General features: G+C 39.0%; 1 protein-coding gene across 1 annotated transcript in view; it reads right to left on the bottom strand.

The window, feature by feature from the left end:
* HECTD2 (HECT domain containing E3 ubiquitin protein ligase 2) overlaps positions 1-27,605 on the bottom strand; it is a 173,614-nt gene that overhangs the window by 93,988 nt on the left and 52,021 nt on the right. Inside the window, exon 5 of the mRNA XM_006831446.1 lies at positions 20,330-20,459. Coding sequence (XP_006831509.1) covers positions 20,330-20,459 — 130 coding nt within the window. The remainder of the gene's footprint in view (positions 1-20,329; positions 20,460-27,605) is intronic.

Below are 27,605 nucleotides of genomic sequence, written 5' to 3'. Positions count from 1 at the left end.
GAAAGCAATAGATTTCTTGCTTCTGCCACAAATTCCCCCAGCTGTGAGCCTTCCAACCTTCTAAGTATTCCTTTATATGTGGTTCAGAGTTCTGGGACCAGACCCTGAGCCTGCTTGGTCGGGTATTCTGTGTTGTTGTTGGCGGAGCTCTCTGCTATACATCCACCCTATCCGCCATCTTGTTTGTTCTCTCCTTCCATCTTCTTTTGATGCTTTCTGCATCATTCAGAATTCTGCCATGTAATCCTTCAATACTGCAAGTTTGAATTTTTTTCTTAAGTTCCCTCAGCTTTAGAAATGCTGAGCATGTTCTTCCCATTTGGCTTTCTAACTCCAGGTCTCTGCACATTTTGTTAGAATATTTGATTTTGTCTTTTTGAGATGACCTTTGAAGTTTTCTGTTCAGCTCTTGTATCTCCTCACTTCTTCAATTTGCTTTTGCATCTCTGTGCTGGAGAGCAAGTTTCAGACATCCATTTTGGTCTTTTCCTTCTTTCTTGTCTTGTTCAATGGCCTTTTGCTTTTGGTCATCAAGTATGATATTCTTGATGTCATCAAACAACTCTTCTGGTCTTCAGTCTTTAGTGTCTAATGGATCAAATCTGTTTTTCAGATGATCTTTAAATTCAGGTGGGATACATTCAAAGTCATATTTTGGCTCTTATAGACTTGTTTTAATTTTCTTTAGCTTCAGCCTGAATTTGCAAATGAGCAATTGATGGTCTGTTCCGCAGTCTGCCCTTTGGGCTTGTTTTGGCTGATGATATGACGCTTTTCTACCGTCTCTTTCCACAGATGTAGTCAGTTTCATTTCTGTGTATTCAGTCTGGTGATGTCTATATGTATAATCCTCTTTTATGTTGTTTTAAAAAGGCATTTGCAATAAAGAAGTCACTGGTCCTGAAAACTTCTACCATGCAATCTCCATCATCATTTCTATCACCAAGGTCATATTTTCCAACTATTGGTCCTTCTTCTTTGCTTCTAGCCTTTGCATCCAAATTGACAGCAATTATCAACAAATCTTGATTGCATGTTTGATTAATTTCAAGCTGAAGAAGTTGGGAGAATTCTTCAGTTTCATCATCACTGGCTTTAGTGATTGGTGAACAAGCTTGAATAATAGTAATATTAATAGTAATATTAACAAGGTCCTCCTTGTAGGCGTACGGATATTATCCTATCACAGACAGAGTTATATATCAAGCTAGATCTTGACATGTTCTTTTTGATGATGAATGTGACGCCATTCCTCTTCAATTTGCCATTCCTGGCATAGTAAACCATGTGATTTTTGGTTTCAAAATGGCCAATACCAGTCCATTTCAGCTCACTAATATCTACAATGGCAATGTTTATATGTTCCATTTCATTTTTTACAATTTCCAGTTTTCCTAGATTTGTATTTCATACCTTCTATATTCTGATTATTAATGGATTTTTACAGCCGTTTTTCACCATCTGGCCATCAGCAGATGAAGGTCCTGTGGGCTTTACTCCATTCATGTCATCACGGTCAACTCTACTTTGAGGAAGCAGTCATATTTTGAGTGCCTTCCAACCTGAGGGGCTCATCATCTGGCACTGTATCTGACAATACTCCGGTGCTCTTCATCATGTTTCAATATTCAGTAATCTGGTGCTGAAAGTGTTCACCTGCTATTCATAAGGTTTTCAGTGACTAAATATTCTAAAGTAGTTCACCTTGCCTTCTTCATAGTCTATTTTCATCTGGAAGCTCAGCTGAAACCTGTCCACTGTGGGTGCCCCTGCTGGTATTTAAAATACCCATGGCATAGCTTCCAGAATCACAACAACACATAAGCCACCAGAGTAAGACAAACTGACGGAGGAGTGGTAATCTATTTATTTAGAGTAGTTTATACACAGTTATGAGTCCTAGTGTGTCGGATAAAGCACTCAACCGCTGAAGGACCCTGCTCCTGATCAACAAAATGGCATTGCAGCTGCCTCCAGTCTCCTGAAAGCTTAAGTCTTTATTACTCCAAGAGACCCTTTCCCCCAGTAGTTTCAGGTTTCAGGAAAATCTCCATAACCCTGCCCATTGGAAGCCCACCAGAACTGTACCTGGACGCACTGCCTTTCTGTAAGAGGGGAGGGGGAGGGGGCTCTGGGTCTCTCCTGACTTTGAGTTCCTCCTCCCAGGTTTATTCTCAATAAGCCTGCCTGCTATTGCAGCCAAGTTTGTCTCCTCGTCTCTTTCTTTCTTATTTCTTACAACCACAAAATCAATTTGAACTGCAAGGCCAGCAGTTCAAACCACCAGCTGCTCCTTGGAAATCCTATACAGGGCCGTTATGAGTCAGAAGTGACTTGATGGCACTTAACAACAACAAAGTTCAGGTTGGTACTGCATCCAGATAACAAGAGCTGGCACAAATGAGAGGGAAGCAAACAAATTGAAGGAGTTTAAGCAGATGGGTCATGTTCAGAGTCAGTAAGTCCACTCAAGCAGGAGAAAGGTAGGTTGTGGACATACATCTTGGCAAGCCATGTTCAGACAAGCAACTAGTATAGACAGGATGGGCAGTTGGTAAGAGTCTGGAATCTCAGGCTGAGAACTTGAACTAACAGTCCAAAGAAAGAGGAGTATGCGTAGCCATCATTTTTTCTTGACTCCCTGCTATTCACAGATATTTCCATTTTCTTAAAGATCTTAACCATCCAATGAGACTTTACTGAATTTTAGGTTAGAAAATGTGAGCTTTCTGACTTCCATTTCATCCTCCTGTTTCCTCTGCGCATTTATCTTCCCTATTCCTTCTTCATAGTCTTGAAGTAAAACGTGTGCTTCCCTTTTTGCTGGAGCCAAAATCTCATCCCTTCTGTTTGTATTTTTCTTTGACCTTACATCACCTTCTCTATCCATCTGTTCATTTTATTACTTTATGTCTCTACTGTAATTTAATATTTCCTTCTCTATTAGACGCTTCCTCTTCCTTTTAGTAGTCTGCAAGAATCCAGTGTTCTCTTCTTTCTTCCAAATCAAGTTATTCTAAAAACAATGAGGTCTATAGAGACTGTAAGAAAGTGGAAAGGAACTATTAAAAGTCCTCTAAGATCTGACAGTGGACCCAGACTGAAGGAAATGAGGACCTCAGTCCTACAACCACATAGAGATGAATTCTGCCAACAAACTGAAGAAATCTGGGAGAAGATTCTCCCTGAAAGTCCAGGTCAACCTTATGAAACACTAAGCAGAAAATTCAGTTGAAGTCTGGACTATTGAGGTGTGAACCTTAAACAGATGTTGTTGTTTTTTTTAAATAATGTTGTCTGTGATAATCTGTTAAGTAACAAGGGGTATTTCAATATCTACTCTACTCTATTATGATTCTTGTGAGACTCAAACATCCATTAATAATAATTCAAACATGGAATGTATGAAGTCTCACTCTAGGAAGACTAGAAAACAAAAATGTCTAGGAAAATTGGAAATCAAAAACAGAACACATCAGGATTTCTATCCTAGACATTAGTGAACTGAAATGGACTAGTATTGGCCATTGTGAATCAGACAATCATACAATTTACTATGCCAGGAATGACAAACTGAAGAGGAACAGCATCATATTTGTTGTCAAAAGGGCATTTCAGCATCTTTCATGAAGTACAATGCTGTCTGCGATAGGATAATACCCATGTACCTGCAAGGAAGACCAGCTAATACAAATTATTCAAATAGCTAATACAAATTATTCAAATTTATGCACCAACCACTAGCCAAAGATGATGAAGTTGAAGAACTCTACCTGTACATGGACCAAAAGGCAGTTGTTCAAACAGAACAAGGGGCCTCTGAATGATTTAAAATCAGGAAAGATGTGCACCAGTGTTGTATTCTTTCACTATATTTATTCTATCTGTATACTGAGCAAATAGTTTGAGAAGCTGGATTATATGAAGAAGAACATGGCATCAGGGTTGGAGGAAGACACATTAACAATCTGTGATATGCAGATGATACAACCTTGCTTACTAAAAGTGAAGAGTACTTAAAATACTCACTTTGGTGAATATGAAAGACACAGCTTTCGGTAGGGTTGCACCTCAATGTAAAGACCCAATGACCAGAGGAGTTGTGGATGACAACAAAAACATCATACATAAAGAAAGCAAAAGGTCATTAAAAAGACAAGAAAGAAACTTCCTCTTGAACACAGAGAAGCTAAAACAAATGGAAAGAAAAAAAGTAAAAGAGTTGAACAAAAAAATTTCAAAACACAGCTCAAAAAGACAAAGTAAAGTTTTATAATGAAATATGCAAAGGCATGGAGTTAGAAAACCAGAAGGGAAGACCATACTCAGCATTTCTCAAGCTGAAAGAATTAAAGAAAAAATTTATATCTTGGGTTGCAATACCTAAGGATTCTACGGGCAAAGTATTGAACCATACAAGAAGTATCAAAAGAAGATGGAAGGAACATACAGTCTCACGGTACCAGAAAAAAATAGTCATTGTTCAACCATTTCAAGAGACGGCATATGATCAAGAACTAATGATATTGAAGGAAAATTCCAAACTGTACTGAAGGCACTGGGAAAAAACAAGGCTCCAGGAATTGACAGACTACAAATTGGAATGCTTCAACTAACAGATGTAGCATGGGAGCCACTCACTCGTCTATGCAAGAAATTTAGAAGACCGCTACCAGGTCAATTGATTGAAAGAGATCTTTATTTTTGCCCATTCCAAAGAAAGGTGACCCAAAAGAATGTGGAAATCATCAAACAATACATTAATATCAAATGCAGATAAAATTTTGCTAAAGAAAACTTAACAGTGGTTGCAGCATTACATAGCATTCAAGCCAGATTCAGCAGAAGACTGAATGGAGTAAGGAATGTTATTGCTGACATCAGACGGATCTTGACTGAAAGCAGAGAATGCCAGAAACATGTTTACCTGTCCTTTGTTGACTATAGAAGAGGCATTTTACTGTGCAGATCATAACAAACTATAGAAAACATTGCAAAGAATGGGAATTCCATAGCACTTTGTTATGCTCATGAGGAACCTGTACATAGACCAAGAAGCACTTGTTTGAACAGAACAAGGGGATACTTAATAGTTTTAAATCAAGAGAGGTGGGCATCAGGATTGCATCCTTTCACCATACTTATTCAGTCTGTATGCTGAGCAAACAGTTGAGAAGCTGGATTAAAAGAAGAGTGGCAGACTGGAGGAAGACTCATTAACGACCTGTGATATGCAGATGATACAACCTTGAGTGCTGGAAGTTTTCAGTATGGATTACACCTCAAGGTGAAGAAAACCAAAATACTCACAAATGGACTAATAGATAGCATCACAATAAACAGAGGAAAAATTAAAGTCATCCAAGACTTCATTTTGCTTGGATCCACAATCAACACACACTGAAGCAGCAGAAAAGAAATCCAGTTTTCACACTCCATACACAACATGTGTGGTGCTGTGGGTTAATGTGCCAGACTGCAAAGCCGTTTGAGCTGCAAGGCTGGTGGTTCAAGCTCACCAGCTACTCCTCGGAAAGCCTATACAGGGTCGCTATGGGTCGGGATTGACTCGACACAACACAGGAGTCCTGTTGTGGCGCTGCAGGATAATGCACTGGATCCAAATGTCAGTTTAAATTACAGGATTGGCGGTTCAAACTCACTAGCCGCTCCTTGGAAACCCTATACAGGGTTGCTATGAGTAGGAACTGACTTGATGGCACTTAACAACAATACTACAACATCAACAAACCTGGCGGCACATCAATTTTTTGTTTTATGTTGTCATTCTAAGACATTTATTATGAAATCTATTTCCTTCTAGCAGTTTAGATAAATTTTTAGAAAGTCTAATTTTTTTGTTCTTGAGAGATGAGGGCATCGACTGAATTCCATTTGTTGAATAATTTAATGTTACTTTTACAATACACAACTTAAGAAAAATTAAACTATCTCCAATCATTTGTCTTTCTTGGTGATGTTATTGTTGTCAAGTGCCATCGAGTCGATTCCAACCCATAGTGACCCTGTATAGGGTTTCTAAGGAGCAGCTGGTGAGCCTGAACCACCAACCTTGTAGTTCAAATGGCTTTGCAGTCTGGCGCATTAATCCACAGCGCCACATAGTGCTACCATTAATGTAGCTTTACTACCAAGATGGATTGGCACAGTGGCAGCAGCAATTGGTACAAATACAGCAATGATTGTGACATTGGTGCAGGACTGGGAAGTGTTTTGTTCTGTTGTGCATAGGGTTGCTATGAGTCAGTACCAACTGGATGACACCTAACAACAATGGGGGAATGGGCCCCCTCATTACTTTTTCTGTATCCTCTCAGACATTTATTCTTATATATCAAATAGAGAATAATTTTGTTAAGTGTCCCAACACCGTTAGAAAATTTGTTCAATGTAGAGGTTAATAGTATTTACAACTTTATGATATTTACAAGTTTTCCATTTAAACCACTTGTTAGTCTTTCAACAACATTCCATGTAGGTTTTGTAAATTTCCTCTCAGGCTTATTGTTGTTGTTGGTAAGTGTCACAGAGTCAGTTCAAAATTATAGTGACTGCCATATACAACAGAATGAATCTCTACGTGATCCTGCACCATTCTCAGTTTCAGGTCAGTGGTATAGCCACTGTGTCGATCCACCTCACTGAGTATCTTTTTCTTTTTTGCCAACTCTCTAACTTTACCCCTTTTCCAGGGACTGGTCCCTCCTGATAACATATCCAAAGTATGTGTGTAAGAAAATGATGACATTAACTATCCCTCCAACCACACTCTCTACTCAGTTGAATGATTGATTGCAATGGTCACATGGAACTCAGACACCACAGTCACAGTTATGAGTTATCTTAGGGAAGTTAACAGGCTATATAACTCAGGATCAGAAAATGCTCAGGAAACAGTTGTTCCAGTCCGGACAGCCTCTCCTGAGTCATGCCCATAGGCAGACCTTTCTGTGCCAAAATATTTACAGAGCTCTTTTAGGGTTCTTTTAGGGTTGCTAACAGATGCCCACAATTCACATCACTCTACCATAAACCTTGGCCTGAAGGCATTTGGCTCTAGCTCCAAAGGTCAGCAAACCTAGACACTCTCTCCCACCCAACCCCACCCAATTAAATGCCTGGAGGTACCCTACTCTGCAAGCAAGCTTCCTGTCCAAAGTCACTCAACTTTACTTGCTGCTTGGGTTGGGAAGCTCTGTGCTCTGTCGTGTGCTCTGATTCTTAATTCTGCTGTTGTTGCTCCTCTGCTGCTTCTTCAATATCACAGCTTTCTGTCCCTGGGTAAGGGAAGTTCAATGTGCAGGGATCTCTGGGTCCAAAGGGCATGATCTACTCCTGGCTCTTCTATGATGGTAGTGATATTCCCCTTTCCTGGCTTATTTTATACCAGTGCTAGAGTTTCAAGTTTCTACACTGCCAATAAACTCTATTAACATCCACAGTTGAATCATGTCATTCTATCAGTTTCTTCTCTCACCTTCTCTTACCCAGACCCAGCAAGGCAAAAACCTTGTTTGATGGGAATTACAGACTACAGCTAGAGAGACAATAGATAATTTGCTACACCACAATGTGTGACAAAGTCTTACCATCTTTGCTTCTAAGGAACATTCTAGTTGAACATGTTGCAAGACAGATTTGTTTGTTCTTCTGGCAGTCCATGGTACTTTTTAAAAAAAAAATGTTTAATTGTGAATTATGTGATAGTTTACATGGGAGAACATTAGTTTTATATTCAACCTATCGCATATCGTTTCATTGCCATGGTTATAATCCCTCCAGGCATCATCAACCAACCAAAGGGTATATCCCACAAGCCTGCCCGCCCACCACCCACCCCCCAGGTCGTCAACACACAGCCCCTTCTCCCTCTCTGGGTCTAGAGTTTCCAGCCGGTCCATCTCTCAACGTCATCATCTCTGCTTCCATCTCTGGCGTCACTGTTTCTCTGGGTAAGGTCCCACACTCTGCTCTTTTCCCTTGATGGTCTCAGGGACCTCTGTTCCTGGACTGCAAAATCAACCACTCCCTTCTTTTTGCTATAACACGTTTACCTTTACATTTCCAACCCCCACAGTCAGTCCTTGATAGCAATTATTCACTATTATACTACATGAGTGCCATCCCCATCTCCTTTCATTGGCCCTGCCCAGACAGAGTGGATACTACTCAGTGGAGATTCTGCCCTCCTCTACACCCTCTGGATCTAGGCTCCCTCTTAAATGCTTGTAAGCCAGTCACTTCTTGCCTTTGTAGACCCCATTTTAGGTAGCCAATGTCCAAGTTGCCCATCCCTGTCTACCCTGTGTATCGAGGGGGGGAATGATCCTTGCTATAAAGATTTGTTCCCTCTTCTGAGCTACTGCTTCCATAGGTGTAGATCAAGTTCATCAAACTGTATCAGATTACTCTTTTTTTCCCCAGTCTTTCTTTTTTTAGTTGAATTTTGATCATCCAGCCATTGAAGCCAGATCAAGTGGGTATTATCTGCAAGGGTGGGTGTTCAGTCCATGGTACTTTTAATATTGTTCTCCAATACCATCATTCAAATTTATCAATTCTTCTCTGGTCTTCCTTAAGCACTGTCCAGCTTTCACTCACATATGAGGTGATTGAAAATACCAAGGGTTGGGTTAGGTGCACTTTAGTCCTGAAAGTGCCACCTCTGCTTTTTAACAATCTAAAGCAGTCTTTTGCAGCAGATTTGCCCCAGGCAATATAGTATTTGATTTCCTAATTTCTGCTTCCATGAGTACTGACTGTGGATACAAGTCAAGTAAATTTTTTTCTTAGTTCATCATGGTGTTATTTACTGGTCCAGTTGTGAGGAATTTTGTTTTCTTTACTGAAGTGTAATCTACACTGAAGGATGTAGTCTTTGATCTTCACCAGTAAGTGCTTGAAGTTTTCTTCACTTATAGCAAGCAAAATTGTGTTGTCATCTGCATATAATGGGTTGTTAATGAACCTTCCTCCAAAGCTGATACCACATTCTTCATATACTCCAGCTCCTCAGATACAAAGAATGAATAAATATGGTGAAAGGATACAACCTTGATGCATACTTTACTGGTTTTAAACCACTCATTATTTAGTCCCTTGTTTTGTTCCAATGACCACCTTTTGGTCTCTGGACAGGTTCTGCACAGCACAATTATGTGTTCTGGAATTCCCCTTCTTCCCAATGTTATCTGCCGTTTGTTAGGTTTGTTGTTAGGTGCACCATTGAGTCGTAACCGACTCATAGCGACCTTATGCACAACAGAACGAAACACTGCCTGATCCTGGGCCAACCTCACAATTGTTGCAACGCTTGAGCCCACTGATGTTGCCACTTTGCCAATCCATCTTCCTCTTTTTCTCTGACCCTCCACCTTACCAAACATGATATCCTTCTCCAGCAACTGGTGCCTCCTGACAATATGTCCAAAGTATGAGAGACGAAGTTTGTTAGGGTACACACAGTCAAATGCCGTTTTAAATAGGTGGTGGTGGTGGTTATGTGCCGTGGAGTCAGTTCCGACTCATAGCGACCCTGTATAGGGTTTCCAAGGCTTTAACTCTTTATGGGAGCAGAAAGCCTCATCTTTCTCCTGCAGAACAGCTGTAGTTTCGAACTGCTGACCTTGCAGTTTGCAGCCCGATTCGTAACCACTACGCTACCAGATACAGTTCATGCATTTTCCCACAGTTCTTGTATTTATAAAATAACTGCTCAAATAAAGGAAATCTATTGGAGTGGCATGGTGGGCTAATGCACTGGGACTGCAAAGTTGGTTTGAACTGCAAGGTTGGCAGTCAGTCTCACCTGTGGCTCCTCGGAGACCCTATACAGGGTCGCTACAGGTTGGAACCGACTTGATGTCACTTAACAACAAATTGGATTTTTGGGGTATATTTTATATTGTGCCTGGATCTTCAACAAAGTTTTATTATTCATGAATTTTGTATTTCAGTCCAATCTTACTCTAGGTAACAATTACTTAGAAATAATGACGATTTTGCTTCTTACATAAATGTTTATACAGCTTATTTGTTACTCATTGTATTGATTAACTAAACCTAGCAGAACAATGCTGAGTAATTGCTATAATAGCATCTTTGTCCTAGTCTTCAGTTTAACAGAGCTGTTTTAGCATTTCATCATTAAACAAGTTTGTACTGCTTCTTGATAATACTCCTCCCTCATACTACTACAGAAATACTTTTTCAATTCTAGTTTATTGGGAGGACATTTTGAAAAATCAAGAATAGATGCTGAATGTATGAGATACTTTTTCTGCAGCTGCTAATAAGATAACTTAAACTAAATCCCCTGGTGCCAAGTGGATTCCAATTCATAGTGACCCCACAGGATTTCCAAGGCTATAAATCTTTCCTGAAGCTGACCGTCATATCTTTTTTTCCTATAGAGCAGCTGGAAGACTAGAACCAGCTGACCTCTCAATTAGCGGCTGAGTGCTCGATCACTGCATTAACAGGGCTTCTGAGCTACTAAGATACTGCATGTGTTTCCTGCTTAAGCTGTTAATAGTATGATGATAGTAGATTTCCTAATCCTTTCTATTCAGTTATCCAAATAAGACGGCTGAGAGTCCCCCTTGTCTCCTCTTTTAGCCTGTATATCTCTCCAACTCCTGCTGGTTCTACCTCTTAACCATCTGGCTAAACCACTCCTGGGTCTCCATCTCTACATATATCGTTGTTTGCCAAGAGTTTTTCAGAGCGCTCCTAACTAGTCTCCACATTAATCTTATTCATACTCAACTCTGAAACTTTTCAGTGAAGATGCTAAAAACACTTGTATGTTCTTCTCCTGATAAATATTTTCGTTGACTTTCTAGAGTAAATAAGCTGCTCCACAATGTGGTTTCTGCATTTCTCTAGCTTTATCTTGTAGAGTCCTCTCCCAATCTTTACTCCATCTCAAACACAAGCTTCCTCTGCCTGGGATATTCTCTCTATTGAGTCTCTGGTAGCGCAGTGGTTACGAATCGGGCTGCTAATCTCACGGTCAGTAGTTTGAAACTACCAGGTGTTCAAAACTACTAGCTGTTCCACGGGAAAAACATGAGGCTTTCTGCTCCTGTAAAGGAGCTCTGGTAGCGTAGTGGTTATGAATCGGGCTGCGAACCTCAAGGTCAGCAGTTTGAAACTACCAGCTGTTCCGTGGCAGAAAGATGAGGCTTTCTGCTCCTGTAAAGATTTACAAAACCCTATACAGGGTCACTATGAGTCGGAAACAACTCCACGGCACATAACCACCACCACCAAAGATTTACAGCCTCAGAAACCCTGTACAGGGTCGCTATGCGTCAGAACCGACTCCACGGCACATAACACCACCAGTAACGCTGACTAGAGACTTTCTCTAGGGAGCTTTTGGCAGTGCCTCCTGGAAGGGTCAATCCTCTTACTCAGCCTGTGCTGTTTATCTGTAGCACACGTCCCTGCTGTGTCAGAAGTGGTTTTCCCTTGCCTCACCCCATACCAGTTGCTACTCAGAAACCCTACACAGGGTCACTATGTATGAGTCGGAACTGACTCAAAGGCACTTCACAACAACAACAATCCCACCCCTAGGACTCCTGATGTGGCACTATAGGATAAGCACTCAATTACAAATGTTCATAATGGCAATGTTGGTGGTTCAAACTAGCTTGCTGCTCTGAGGAAGCCCTATACAGGGTCACTATGAGTCAGAACCAACTCGATGGCACATAACAACAAGCCCACCCCATTAGAACAGTGACCTCCCAGTTGGGAGGAGAGCTTCTATTTAAGGAATTGAAAACAATAAGCCCTTCTACTTTATTTTTGGAGTCCTGGTGTAGCACTGTAGGATAAGCAATAAGCAGCAAGGCTGATTTGAACCACAAGGTGGTGGTTCAAACCCAGGAGCTGCTCCTTGGAAACCCTAGACAGTAAGGTTACTATGAGCTGGAACAAACTTGATGTCACTTAACAACAACAATTTTGTTTTTAATATTGAAGATATGCACAATTGTTGTTGTTGTTGTCAGGTGCCATCGAGTCGGAACTGACTCATAGCAACCCCATGCACAGCAGAACGAAATAATGTCCGATCCTGGGCCAACCTCACTACCGCTGCCACACTTGAGTCCATCAATGATGCCACCTGGCCAATCCATCTCTTTAGGGGTCTTCCCCTTTTTCTCTGACCCTCCACCTTACCCAGCATGACATCCTTCTCCAGCGACTGTTTCCTCTGGACAATATGTCCAAAGTATGAGAGACGAAGCTTAGCCATCTTGGCCTCCAAGGAGCACTCTGGCTGCACTTCTTCCAAAACAGATCTATTGGTTCCTTTGGCAGTCCATGGCACTTTCAGTATTCTTCAACACCACAACTCAAAGGCATCAATTCTACGATCTTCCTTATTCACTGTCCAGCTTTCACATCCATACGAGGCTACTGAAAATACCATGGCTTGGGTCAGGCGCACCTTAGTCCTCAAGCTGACATCTCTGCTCTTCAATACTTTAAAAAGTTCCTGTGCAGCATATTTGCCCAATGCAATACATCATCTGATCTCTTGACTGCTGCTTCCGCGAGTGTTGATAGTTGATCCAAGAAGAATGAAGTCCTTGACAACTTCAATCTTTTCTCCATTGATAAGAATGTTGTTTATTGGTCCAGTGGTGAGGATTTTTGTTTTCTTGACATTGAATGCAATCCATACCGAAGGCTGTGCTCTTTGATCTTCATAAGTAAATGTTTCAAGTCCTCTTCGCTTTCTGCAAGCAAGGTTGTATCATCGGCATATTGCAGGGTGCACAATAGTATTTATAAAATCTGCCTAGGTATGACCAGCATAATTCTAAAACGGCCCCTAAGATTCCTGCCCCATGGTTTACCTGGCCTATATAATCCCACCCCTTGAGGATGGATGTTGCTTTTGCTGCTGTTAGCTGCCATTCAGTCAACTGGAACTCATGGACACTCCATATTGTGAATATGATGAGGTCTCACTCCGACGATTAATAGGCTGACTCTGAATTCATTTTCTGAGGGTGGACCAACCTAAAGAATGGAGTTTTTAAAAGAAGGCAAACTCTTAGAGAGAAATACTACTGCTGTCCTGAAAGTAAACTATGGGCATCATATGGCGAGAAAGGTGTCATTGACTAACAAACAGCAGGAAAAAGAAGACTTCAGTCACACAGCCATAAAGAAATGAATCTGCCAACAACTAATAAATGTGAAAGAAGACCCGAATCACAGCCCTAGTCGACACTTTGATTACAGGCTATTGAAGCCCTAAGTAGAGAATTCGATCCAAAATTGGATCCTGAACCTGGAAACTATGAGATAATAAATGTGCATTGTTTTAACCTCAAGTACTTATCACCAGTTAAGAAAAATACAGTACGTTAAGTTTCCTTTTGAAGTTCTCTATGTGCCCCTTATAGATTCCATGTCCTTCATTTTCTCAGATCCTGGATTCTTACATTCTTTTGTTTTTCTTGCTGTTTAGTGCTGTCAGTTCCAACTCACAGTGACCCTGTACAGGGTTTCTGAGGAACAGCTGGTGGGTTTGAACTGTTGACCTTGCAGTTCACACTGACCTTGAAGTCCAGGGCTTATCCTACAGTGCCACATCAGGACTCCTTTTCTTGATATTATTTAAAAAATAGACTTGTATCTCTAAATAATATATCATTTCATTTTGCCTTTCTGAATGTTATATAAATGGAATTTTATGCATTCTTTTAGGATTTATGTATTTTTTTACATTTATTACATTTTTTACATTTATTACAATTTTACATTATTACAATTGTTACATACTTGTTACATTTACATTATTTGTTATATATATTCCTTAAGACCCATCCATACTACTATATTTAGCTGCAGTTCATTCACGGCACACAGTATTCAATGAAATGAACAGAACAAAATATATTTAGACATTTGGGTTGGTTCCAGGGTTTTGCTAATACAAACAGTGCTGCTATGAACCATGTCTCCTGTGAAAACGCATAAGATTTTCTCTAGAACAATCATCCACCTAAGAGTGAAACTGCTGGTCGACGGAGAAAGCACATCTCAACTTTACTATGAAATGCCAAACTGATTTCCATTGTGGATGTATCTGTGTACATGACCAATGGAAGTCTATATAAAGTTCCAGCTGTTATATAAATCACCATCATTTAGTAGCTTAAAACAATATGTTTTTGATTTTAATAGTTTTAGAGGTCAGAAGTCTGCAATGCATATCACTGTGCTAAAATCAGGGTGCTGGCAGGCTACATTTTTTCTTGGGACTCTAGGGGGAAACTATAGCCATTCCCTGGTTCGTGATAGCCAGCAATGGTCAATGGAGTCTTTCTCACCGGCCATCTCTCTTACTCTGACTCTTCTCCCTCTTCTCCACTTAAGGACCCTGGTAATTACAAGACAGATAATCTAGAATAAGCTATTTTAAGGCTGATTGATTAGCAACCTTAATTCCATCTACTAGCTTAATTCCCCTTTGCCAAGCAACCTAACAAATTCACAGGTTCTGGGGGTTTGGGTAGAGACCTCCTTCATGAACTATTATTCTTCCTATCTTGCTTACCTAATTTAATATTATAAGATGTTATTTTTTACCTATCTGGTGGGTGTGAAATAGTATATTTAACTGTAGTTTTATAGCTTTATCCTATTACTAATTGAGTATTTTTATGTTAATTGGTTGCTTTTCTTCTTCTGTAATGGGCCTTTTCAAGCTTACTGCTCATTTTTTATTGGGCTATTTGCCTTTTTTAGTGATTTGTAATAATTCCTCATATATTCTGGATGCTGATAGTTTGTTGATTACATGGGTTAAAATTATTATTATTTTTCCTATGTAGCTTTTCTTTTCAGTCTTTTTTATAATTTGTTTTGATGAACAGAAGTTCCTACTTTTAATGCAGTCTGATTGTTCAGACTTTTCCTATTTATAGTCAGTTTTTTCTAACTCTTGCTTAAGAAAGTCTTTCTTAATTCTAAGACATTAAAATACAAAGGGACTTCAAAAGGTTCATGGAATAAAAAAATTTAAATATCATGGAATTTTTCCACAAACTCTTTCAAGTCCCTTAGTATATTTCTCTAATACCTTATATAATTTTTATAGTTCTGTATTTCACAGGTTAGTGTTTAATTTCCCAGAATTGATTTCAACATTTGCTTTTGTGGTAGACTTACAATTGCATGTCTTCCCCCCATTTGGATACCCAATTTTAATAGCACCAATTACTCACTTCTCCTACTGATCTCTAGTGGCAGTGTATCATAACTCAGTTTCTCACCTATATGTAAGTCTGCTTCTATGCTCTCTATTTCGTTCCATTGGCCAATTTTTCTACTTCTACACAAGGTAAGAATCCTGGTGTGACACTGTAGGATAAACATTGGACTGCTATCCACAATGTTAGGGGTTCAAACCCACCAGCTGCTCCTCAGAAACCCTATGCAGGGTTGCTATGAGTTGGAATCAAATCAAAGGCACTTATCAACGACAACACACCAAAACAGGAGAGTGGTGGCTCTGTGGAATAAACCCTGGACCGTGAACTAAAAGGTCCACAGTTTGAGTCTAACTGCCGCTCCTAGGGAGAAAGATGAGGATTTCTGCTCCCTCAAAGACTTACAGCCCCAGAAACCCTACACAGGGTCACAGTGAATCAAAACCAACGAATCGACACTTAAAAACACCAACACCAACCTCTTGATCAACCTCGACTGTGAGGTTGGCCTAGGGCCAGGCAGTGTTTCATTCTGTTGTGCATAGGGGTCATTATGAGTAGGAACCAACTCTATGACACCTAACAACAACAACAACAATCTCTGTTTTAAAACTTGGTATCTTACAAAACATACCCCCATCTCATTATTCTAATTCATAAATGCACTTCTTTCCTTAGGGTTTCTTGTTCTGTTTTATAAACAGCACTTCGTTTGCCTCTCATGTACAAAGACCTGGATGAACCATGATCCTCCTCTACTGCTTGGTTTGTGGCACATTATCTATCATCACTGGTCTAAATGCAATATATACTTTTAATCTGTATTTTCTAACTATTTTCAGCTGTTGTGTTATAAAGTTCAGTTGGCTTTTAGTATTTATTTTGCATCCTGCAACATGCTAAATTATCTTATTAATTTTAGTAATGGATCTTTGACTTTCTCTTTAGATAATCATATAATTATAAGTAATGAGACTTGTTTTGGGTTTTTTTTTTTTTTTTTCTTTCTAGATCTTACCCTTTTTCTTACTATGGTGAATTTTCATTACAATGGCAACTAGAGGTGGTGGCATCATGCACTCCTGTCTTATTCCAGTTCTCAAAAGGAATGCTTATGATGTCCCATTAAGTATGATGTCTGCAAGAAGTTTTTGGTGGATACCTATAATTGGATTAAGAGAATTTCTTCCTACTCCTAGTTAGGATGCTAACAGTTTTAGGAAAGGGTGATGGATTTTTACTACTTATTTTTACAACCAACTGAGATGATACTATGTTGTTCTCTTTTAATCAGACAATGCAGCATATAACATTAATTGGTTTGCTAATGTCAAACTAATGTATCATTCCTGGAATAAGCCCAACTTGGCCAGGCAACGTATTCTTTTTATACACAGCTAGATTTAGTTTCCTAATGTTTTGCCTATAATTTTTGCATCTAGCATAGTGGTTACGAATCGCAAGGTCAGCAGGTACGAAACTACCAGCTGTTCCGCAGGAGAATGAGGCTTTCTGCTCCCGTAATAATTTACAGCCTCAGAAACCCTGTACAGGGTCTCAATGAGTCGGAACTGACTCCACAGCACATAACCACCACCTGTTATAAATAGGATTTCTGGTGTGGTGTTATAGGATAAGCATTGAACCCACCAGCTGTTCCTCAGAAATCCTATACACGGCAGCTGTGAGGTGGAAACAACTTGGCAGCACTTAACAACAATAGTTTTAAAGGCTGCCCTGGTGTGGTGCTATAGTATAATATACGGTAAGCACTGTACTGCTAGGTTGGTGGTTCAAATCCATCAGTTCATACTCAAAAACCCTATAGAGGATCACTAAGAATCAAAACTGACTTGATGAAACTAGACAGTCATAAATGAAACTAGCCTGTAATTTTTCATTCTCATATGGTCTTTGTCAATTTTTTAGAAATAAGTTTATTACTTTCTATTAAATGAGTCAGGGAGTATTTCTTCTTATAAATCTGAAACAGCTTATATCAGATTGGAATTAGAATCTTCAGTAATGTTAAGCTTTTATGTGTGTATGCATTTGTGCTTGTTTTTGTAGGACTGTGTTTGGTAGACGTGTTACAGATGTATTTAAGTTCCTATTTCTTTAGTCCTTTTTGCAAAGCACATTGTTCTGAGAATTCATCCATCTTATCTAAACTTGTGAATGTATTAGTGTAAATTACTCATTAATACTTCAGTATCTTAATCATGACTACATACATACCTCTTTTCATTCTAAATATGGTTTATTAGTACATTTTCTATTTACCAACATTGTCACAGGTTTGTCATTTCATTAATCTTCTTGAAGAACCAACGTTTGCCTTTCTGATCCTTTACACTGTATATTAAGGAACCCTGGTTGCATGGTAGATTACATGTTGGTCTGCTAACTACAAGGTCAGGAGCTCAAATCTATCCAGTGCTCTGAGGAAGAAAGATGAGGCTTTCTGCTTTTACAGCTTCTGAAACCTTATGTAGGGTTGCTATGAACTGGAAATGACTCCATGGCACATAAACACCCACCACTACCACACTGTAGATTTTCTGTTACTAAAGCTTCTGGTGTGGTGCTGTAGGATAAGCAGTGGACTGCAAGGTCAGCAGTTCAAGGTCACCAGCCACTCCTCAGAAACCCTAGGTGGGGTCACTGTGAATTGGAACTGACCTGATGGTACTTAACAATAACAACAATCACACTGTATATTTTGTTTCTAAATTTCTTTTCTTGTCTTAACTAACTCCCTGCACTTTCTCTGCTAAGGCATTATATTGTTCTTTTGCTTATTTCTTAAAGTGGATGTTTAGTTCATTCCTTATCAGCTTCTCTTTTCTTCTAATGTAAGCATTAAGGCTATTCATTTCATTTAAGACATCACTTTATGTGATTCCTATGAGTTTGACAATGTGCAGTGGGCTCAGAAAAAAACACTCTTAAATTATCTCAATAAAAAAGTGTCCAAGAAGAGTGTGTATGTATAGTGTCCATGTGGAGGGTAAGGAAGGGAAGAGGAAATGGGAGGGAAGAGGTGGGAGAGGGAAAAAATGTGGCAAAATATAAACAGTAATATATGGGAGTTACTTATATTATCCTTTTCTGTAAGAGTGGAATTATTTCAAATGAAAAGTTACCAATAAAAAGATGACTTACATATTTTTTTCTTACAAATTTCTTAACTTTTTATGTAGTTTTAGTAGTATGCAACCGAGCAGATAATTTTGAAATAATAAATGCATTTGGTCTAACAATGGAAAGAAGGAATTGTTTTTCAAAATAAATTCATGCTGTATAGGAAGCACTCTGAAAACAAATATTTAGAAGTGTTACATCATTATGAGAATGTGTGGCTGAAAAAGACAATTAAAAGTGTATTGCTGTTGTTAAGTGCCATGGGTTGGTTCTGACTCCCAGCAGCCCTGTATAGGCTTTAAATCTTCATGGCAGCAGAAAGCCTCATCTTTCTCCTGAGGAGTGGCTAGCGGGCTCAAACCACTTGTGGTTCGCAGTCCTTTGTCAGTAAATTTATGAAATCTGGAAACAGAATCTTTTTAAGTGAAGCGTTCAGTAGATCTTGAACTAATTTGCTAGCATCCAGTTCATTTGAAATGCAGTCCTGGTGTGGTGATGTAGGATCGGCACTGGACTGCAAACCACAAGGTTGGCAGTTCAAACCCATGAGCTGCTCCTCAGAAATCCCATATAGGGCTGCCATGAGCTGGAACTGACTTGATGGCACTTAACAACAACAATAATTAGTTTGAAAGAATAACTGACAACAGAAAAGATGAACATTTTATGCCAAATTTTAACAAAACTCATAAAGAAATTTATGAATGTGTTAAAACTTAGTACACCACTCCTCACTTATTGACATGGTTAGGTTCTAAAGACTAGGTCACTAAGTGAAAATTGGTGTTATGTGAAAATGGAGGATGACCAACCACATCAGATCACAAAATGAACCTGCCAAAGTTCATCAATACACAACTGCCAAATCTCAGCAGGATGTAATTGACAAACCACTGAGAATCATGGCTCAGACAAGTTGTTACATAATCCTAACCATCAAAGCCAGCATCATTCTCACCTCACACCTTGACAACCATTATGCTTATTAATGTGCAAAATAGTCTGATAGAGTTTTACACTGTTGTCATAAATGTGAAATGTTGAATAATGAGATAGTCAATCTGTGAAGAGTAGATGTATTTTGTTGTCCTGGTGTGGCACTTTAGGATAAGCATTGGACCACAAGGTTGGTCCACCAACTAAAAGTATGGTGGCTCAAACTCACCAATCTCTACTTGGAAAGCCTATGCAAAGTCACTATGAGTCAGACCAACTTGATGGCATACGACAACAACAGGTATATCCTGATAATTAGCACAGGGAACTAAATTCTGCAACCTAATACATGTAATGTGTCTGTTTTTGCAAGGACAGGCATTAAAAACAAGTACTGAACAAAACTGAACTTAGAACCAAATCTTTGAATCATGGAACCACAAGGTGATTTATTAAAAAATGTAACATATTAGACAAAACTTTTTATTGTACCATTAATTTTTCATAGATTTGTAACATGACTTGTTTTATCTTGATGTCATCCTTTAAAATTTTTCTATTTTTGTGTATTTTATAATGTATATAGTATTAGTAGAGTAGCACATGTGAAGGGGGTTCAAAAAGTACGTGAAAAAGTTCCACTATCTTTTAATTCCATTTTCCAAACAACTTTTTGAAGTCCCCTCATATATATAATTTATAAGTATACATATATTGGGATAGTTGCTAAAAAAAAAAAAAGCTTCAGTAATATGAGTACTACTACACTGTAAACCTGGAGGATATACCATTTTGCAAAAATGCTTTCCTAGTACAGTAAATGGCATCTACTAAATAGCTAACAAATTTTCTCACTAAAAAAATAGTTTGATACTTTTATCCAAGATATATAGCCTAGTGTATACTTTCAACCAACTTGACAGCACTTAACAACAACAACAACATACTTTCAATAATTATAATACATGGATTTATTTATTTACCGTTCTTGATGTTAGGGAAAACAAGATGTGTAGGTGAACCTCTGCTTTCTGCAGCTTCTTTCTTCTGGCTAACAGTTGAAATAAAATTGCTGAAAGTGGAAATTTGGCCTTTTGCTCCTCTGTCCAAACCCTGAAAAAAGAAAAGTTAATATTGTATCATGGTTCCTGTAAACATACTTAAACTATTTTATTATAGAAATCATTAATATTTACACTAGAGCTTTTAATTTGATGGTGGTGGTGGTGGTGTGCCGTTGAGTAAGTTCCTACTCGTATGGCCCCTGCATAGGGTTTCCGAGGCTGTAAACCTGTATGGGAGCAGAAAACCTCTTCTTTCTCCTGTGGAACTGCTGGTAGTTTCGAACTGCTGGCCATAAGATTAGCAGCCTGACACGTAACCACTATGCTACCAGAGCTCCTTAATTTGATGACAGGTATATAAAAATGATACATCTAGATATGACTTACCTTTTCTAGTGTCAAACTGTTCTTGAGTATAAACTGAAAACAGTCATTTCATTTAACTGCTTGCAAACTGATTAAGTTTGAAAATGGGCAGAACAGTAATAGCTAACTCACTGAGTTGGTGTGAGGCTTGACTGTGTTGATGCAGCCTCTTGCATATAGTACAACACCTCATTAATGTCAACTGCGATTTTAACTCTGGATTTAGAGAATACTATTTTTTGTGACCTCTACAATATTATTTTCAGTAATTAATCTGCAACCCCTTTCCAAGACTAAGACTCAATAGGAATACACACTCTGATTGGTGACCACATCCATCACTGATAAGGGGAAGTGAGGGAAAAACAACAGTGAAGCTGTGAGCTAAGCCCTACAATGTTCAATAGACTCCTGTGAACCTGGATGGAGATCTGTTTGGCCAGCAGTGTGGCAAGACCTGGGACTCTTTGGCCCAAAGTCAGTGACACAGCCACAGAGGACTAGAGTGGAGAGTAAAGCATCCAGCTGATAAGAAGAGAGGGCATATGCACAAGAACACCCATACTTGCAGATAATGCCCACTTGACCTGGCTTCATGACTAGATGATCAGAGCTCAATTAGAAGAAGAAAGAAGAGAGAGAAAAAAGAGTAATCTGATACAATTTGATGAACCTGACCTACACCTATGGATGCAGTAGCTCAAGAGAGGGAACAAATCTTTACAGTGAGGATCATTCCCAGGCCCTCGATACACAGAGTAGACAGGGATGTGCAACTTGGACATTCGTTACCCAAAGTGGGGGGACTACAAAGGCAATAAGTGACTGGCTTACAAGCTTTCAAGAGGGAACCTAGATCTAGAGGATGTGGAGGAAGGTAGAATTTCCACTGAGAAGGATCCAATCCACCTGGGCGGGGCGGATGAAGGCAGATGCAGATAGGTCTCTTGTGATACAATAGTGAATAATTGTTATCAGGACTGATTGTGAGGGCTGGAAATGTAAAGGTAGACATTTTGCAACAAGGAGGGGAGTGATTAACTTTGCAGTCTAGGAGCGGAGGTCCCTGGGGCCATCAAGGGAGAAGAGCGGATAGCGGGACCCTACCCAGATAGGCAATGATGACTGAGATGGAGGCAGAGATGATGACGTGGAGAGATGGAGCAGTTGGGGACTTTAGACCCAGAGAGTGAGAGGGGCTGTGTGCTGATGACCTGGGTGCAGGCTTGTTAGGGTATACCACCCTTTGGTTGGTTGATGATGCATGGAGAGGATTGTAACCATGGCAATGAAACGATATACGATAGGATGAATTTAAAACTAATGTTCTCCCATGTAAACTATCACATAATTCACACACACACAAAGAGAATTAACCTGCATGTAATGGGTTATTTAAATTATTAATTATCTCTGGCAGCATAGTGGGTTACACGTTGGGCTGCTGACTGCATGGTGAAAGCAGTATGAACCTACCAGCTGCTCTATGGAAGAATGATGACGTTTTCTGCTCCCCCTGATGTGGCACTGTGGGATAAAGCACTGGACTGCATGGTCAGCAGTTCAAATTTACCAGTCACTCCTCGGAAACCCTATATAGGGTCGCTATGAGTCGGAAGTGACTCAATGACACACAGCCACCACCAACAGTACTCTACAGGTTGATTTAATGAAGTTTCCTGTTACTTGCTGCAGCGTTAAAAGTTCAGGTAAAGAACTTAGGAGTACAACTACCCAAAGTACAAGCACTATGATTGTTGTATGTAGTGTAGCTGTCACCAGAATATATATATATAAGCGTGCTAAGTACTGAAATACACGAAGCTGGAGTCCTGGTGTGGCACTGAGGGTTAATGAGCTGTACTGCAAAGCTGGGGTGAACTATAATAAGGTGAAATGGAGGTGCAAAAGGCCAAATTTCCACTTTCACCAGCCGCTCCTTGGAAACCCTATACAGGGTCACTATGTATTAGAACCAGCTTGAAGGCACTTAACAACAACAACAGGCACAAGCTGGTAGATTTGAACTGCTTTATCTTGCAATTAGCAGCCCAATCCATTACCAACTACACACTACCAGAGGTCCTTGTGAAGTACTATATGAGTAGTCTAAAACACTTGATTGTGTTCATGAGGAACCTGTACAGAGACCTAGAGGCAATCATTTGAACAGAACAAAGGAACACTGAATGGTTTTAAATTAGGAAAAGTGTGCACCAAGGTTGTAGTCTTTCACCATAATTATTCAATTTGTATGCTGAGCAAGCAATCTAAGAAGCTGGATTGTATGACGATGGATGAGCATGGCATGAGGATTGGAGGAAGGCTCATTAACAACCTGCGGTATGCAGATGTTACAACCTTGCATGAAGGAAGTGAAGAGGACTTAAAATACTTACTGATGAAGAGAAGCAAAAACCACAGCCTTCATTGCACCTCAATATAAAGAAAACAAAATCCTCCCCACTTAACCAATAAACAACATCATGATAAACAGAGAAAAGATTGAAGTTGCCGAAAGATATCATTTTGTTTGGATCCACTATCAACACTCATGAAAGCAGCAGTCAAGAAATCAAATGACATATTGCATTAGGCAAATGTGCTGCACAAGCCATCAGTTTGAGGCCTAAGGTGAACCTGACCTAAGTCCTGATATTTTTCAGGAGCCTCATATGCATGTGAAAGTTGGACAATGAATAAGGAAGGTCATAGAAGAACCGATGCATTTGAATTATGGTGTTGGAAAAGAATATTAAAAGTACCATGGAATGCCAGAAGAACAAGCAAATCTGTGTTAGAAGAAGTACAGCCAGAATGTGTCTTAGAAGCCAGGGTGGTGAGACCTTTCCTTTCATACTTCAAACATATTATCATGAAGGATCAGTCCCTGGAGAAGGACATGATGTTTGGTAAAATAGAGAGTCAGGGAAAAAGAGGAAGACCCCCAACAAAATGGACTGGCATAGTGGCAATACATCAACTCAACAGCACCTAACGACAAACAGCAACAAGCATAAAAGAAACTTCCTGTAGTATGTTGTTGTTGTTAAGTGTCGCTGAGTCAGTTCCAACTCATAGCAACCTTTTATAGGGTTTCTGAGGAGCAGTTGTTGAGTTTGAACCACTAACTTTTCGATTCAAACCGACCTTGTGGTCCAATGTTTCTCCTACAGTGCTACAACAGGATGCCTAATAATTGATCTCTTAACACATTTTCCACAAAATAACAGCTTTATTAAATAAATAATGTTTATAATTAATCTGTTGTTTATAGTTTAAAATATTATTATATTTTCAGTACAAGATTCAGCTACAACATTGTCCCAGGGCTAATTTATAGCTCAGATATTTACAGATGAGGGTAAGTCAAAAGTATTGCTGCAAAATCAAACAAACCTTTACTGAACCAAAATAGCAGTTTGGGCATCTTTGAGACATTCTAGTCATGTTTCTTTTCAATGGTCTCTGAGTTTGGGGAACAAAAATAAGTCAGGGACAGGCAAATCTGTGTTGTCGGGTGGATGGGTAAGGGTTACCAATGAAACTCTCACAGAACAGCCCTTGCTAACCTCAAATTAAGAGCAATTACATTGTTGTGATGGAAAAAATTAATGACTTAGCACAACTTTGTTGACCCTTTTCTTACCAATGCAATTTTAAATTTTCTTAAAACTTCATAATAACCCCTCAGAGCACTCTGTGTCCTTTGGGAATATCTATCAAGATTACATCTTTAGAAACCCAAAAAGCATCTTTAGAAACCCAAAAAACGGATGCTCTAAATTTAACGGGTGCATCAGTCCCCTCAGAAGCCACTGTTTTGATTTAAAGTTTTATTTTGAAGCCATCCTAATAAGGCTAAAACAAATGTATTTACTGTAAGCACGTGTCTGTAGCCGTTTACTGATGGCAAAGACATGTTTAAACACGTTTTGTTTGGAATAAATTCATGCATGTATGAACTAGAACCCTAGTAGCAGTAAGTTTTGCCTTATCTTCCTACTGTGTTCCAGTTTCTAGATGCACACTAGGACAAAGGAGTTAAAATCTTCTTTACTCTAAAAATAACTTCTTGCTTTCACAGTAGAGAGTTTTTCTTTGTCATCTGTTACTTCTTCACTCACCAAATTAACTTCAGATTATCTACTTAGAATCAGCTTGTACACCATGTGGCACCAAATACACTCACGGAATACATACAGTTCTACTACATTACCTTCTCTCTTCCAGTTAGGTAGAGTCATACGATTAATTTTGACTAACAGACAGAAATGGAAACGATGTCTGTCATTTCTAGCCGAGGAAGTATCAACACATTTAGGGTCTGGTGGGCAAACCTGCAGTGCCTTTTCTCTTCCTCCTCTATTACAACCATGGTGACTGAAAATTGAGGAATCAGGGCTTCTATCAGCTTGGGTTCCTCAGTGACTATATGTAGAGCTGTATCACTGCCAACCAACATTTGATATGTACCCTTACGAAGTTCAATCAGTGATCTTTAGGGGTTCATTTATAACCAGAGCATAACATAGTCTCTATTTATTATAACTTCTCTGTGTGAAGTTTCTTCTGTTGCTATTTTCCACATATGTCACTTTTATTTATGCTTATAACTTACTTCAATTGTTCTACTGAAATGATAAATGATCCCATAATGGCCCTTAATTCTGGACTTGTTGGGTGTTGTTGAGTCAGTTCCGACTTATAGTGAACCTATACACAACAGAATGAAACACTGTTCGGTCCTGCACCATCCTCATAGTCATTGTTACGCTTGAGCCCATTTCTACTACCATTGTGCCAATCCATCTCATTCCATAAACATAACATAGCATATATCATTTTTATCACTTTGCAACAACACTAATAGCAACCAAAAAAAAATAGATGTGGTTACATAAGTAGACACATATATATTTGAATATATGAATATGTGTATAGCAAGGTATATACAATTGCATGTATAAATGTATATGTTGTTGTTTTTGTTGTGTGTCAACAAGTCAGTTCTGACTCATTGACAGCCTGTATATGGTTTGCGAGAGCAACTGCTGAGTTTGAACTGCAGACTTTTGAAGTTACCACATTCTGTTGGTTCACCTCTCTTTGAAATGGGCACAACTATGGATCTCTTCTAATCAGCTGGCCAGGTAGCTGTCTTCCAAATTTCTATCATAAATTAGAGAGTGCCTCCACTGCTGCCTCAGTTTGTTGAAAGATTTCAATTTGTAGTCCCATCAATTCCGGAAGCCTTGTTTTTTGTCAATGCCTTCAGTGCACCTTGGACTTCTCCCTTCAGTACCACTGACTCTTAATTATGTGCTACCTCGTGAAATGTTTGAATATCGACCATTTTTTATATATAGTACAGTGACTGTGTGTATTCCTTCCATCTTCTTTTGATACTTTCAATATTTTGCCCAAAGAATCCTTCAATATTTCAAGTTGAGGCTTGAATTTTTCGTTAGTTCTTTCATGCTGAGCATGTTCTTCCCTTTTGGTTTTCTAACTCCAGGACTTTTACTTTGCACATTACATTATAATACTTGACATAGTATTCTCTAGAAAATTTCAATTTTCTATTCAGCTCTTTTACCTCTTCATGTCTTCCATTTGTTTTAGCATCTCTATGCTGGAAAACAAGTTTCAGAGTGTCTTCTGACATCTACTTTGGTCTTTTCCTTCTTTCTTGTCTTCTTAATTACCTTTGCTTTCTTCCTGTATGATGTTCTTGATGTCACCCCACAACTTTTATGGTCTTTAGTAATTAGTGTCTAATGCATCAAATCTGTTCTTGAGATGATTTCTAAATTCAGGTGGGATAAATTCAAGGTCATATTTAGTTTCCCATGGACTTTAGTTTTTTCAGCTTCGGCCTGAACTTGCATATCAATTGCTTATAAATTGATGCCCCTGGCTTAGTTTTGGCTGATGACATGGAGCTTTTCCACAGTCTGCCCCTGGCTTGGTTTTGGCTGATGACACGGAGCTTTTCCACTGTCTCTTCCCACAGATGTAGTCAATTTGATTTCTGTGTATTCATCTGGTGAGGTTCACATTATTTTAAAATGGTATTTACAATGAATAAGTCACTGGTCTTACTCATTATCATCACAAAATTCTATTATGTGATTTCCAGTATCATTTCTATGACCAAGCCCATGTTTCCCAACTACTGATTCTTCTTCATTGTTTCCAACCTTTGCATTCCAATCACCAGTAATTATCAATATATCTTGATTGCATATTTAATCAATTTCAGACCAAAGAAGTTGGTAAAATTTTTCAATTTCACCATCACTAGTTTTAGTGGTTGGTGCATAAATTTGGATAATAGTGGTATTAACAGGTCTTTCTTGTAGGCATATGGATATTTTCCTATCATCATAGACAGCATTGTATTTCAAGATAGATCCTGATATATTCTTTTTTATATTTAATGTGACGCCATTCCTCTTCAATTTGTCATCTCCGGCATAGTAAACCATATGATTGTCAAATTCAAAATGGCCAATACCAATCTATTTCAGCTCACTAATATCTAGGATATTGATGTTTATATGTTTCATATAATTTTTGACAACTTCCAAGTTTCCTAGATTCATACTTTTTACACTGCATGTTCTGATTATTAAAGAATGTTTACAGCTTTTTCTCCTCGTTTTGAATTGTGCTCCATCAGCAAATGAGGGTACTAAAAGTTTTACTACATTCACATCATCATGGTCCACTCTACTTTAGGTGGCAGCTCTTCCCCAGTTATATTTTGAGTGCCTTCCAACCTGAGGAGCTCATCTTTTGACACTATTTAAGTGCTACTCATAAT

The sequence above is a fragment of the Chrysochloris asiatica genome, unplaced genomic scaffold (assembly GCF_000296735.1).
Source record: "Chrysochloris asiatica unplaced genomic scaffold, ChrAsi1.0 scaffold00003, whole genome shotgun sequence".
NCBI classification, from domain to species: domain Eukaryota; kingdom Metazoa; phylum Chordata; class Mammalia; order Afrosoricida; family Chrysochloridae; genus Chrysochloris; species Chrysochloris asiatica.
The sequence above is the reverse complement of the archived record's forward strand: the minus strand, read 5'-3'. Positions and strand labels throughout refer to the sequence as shown.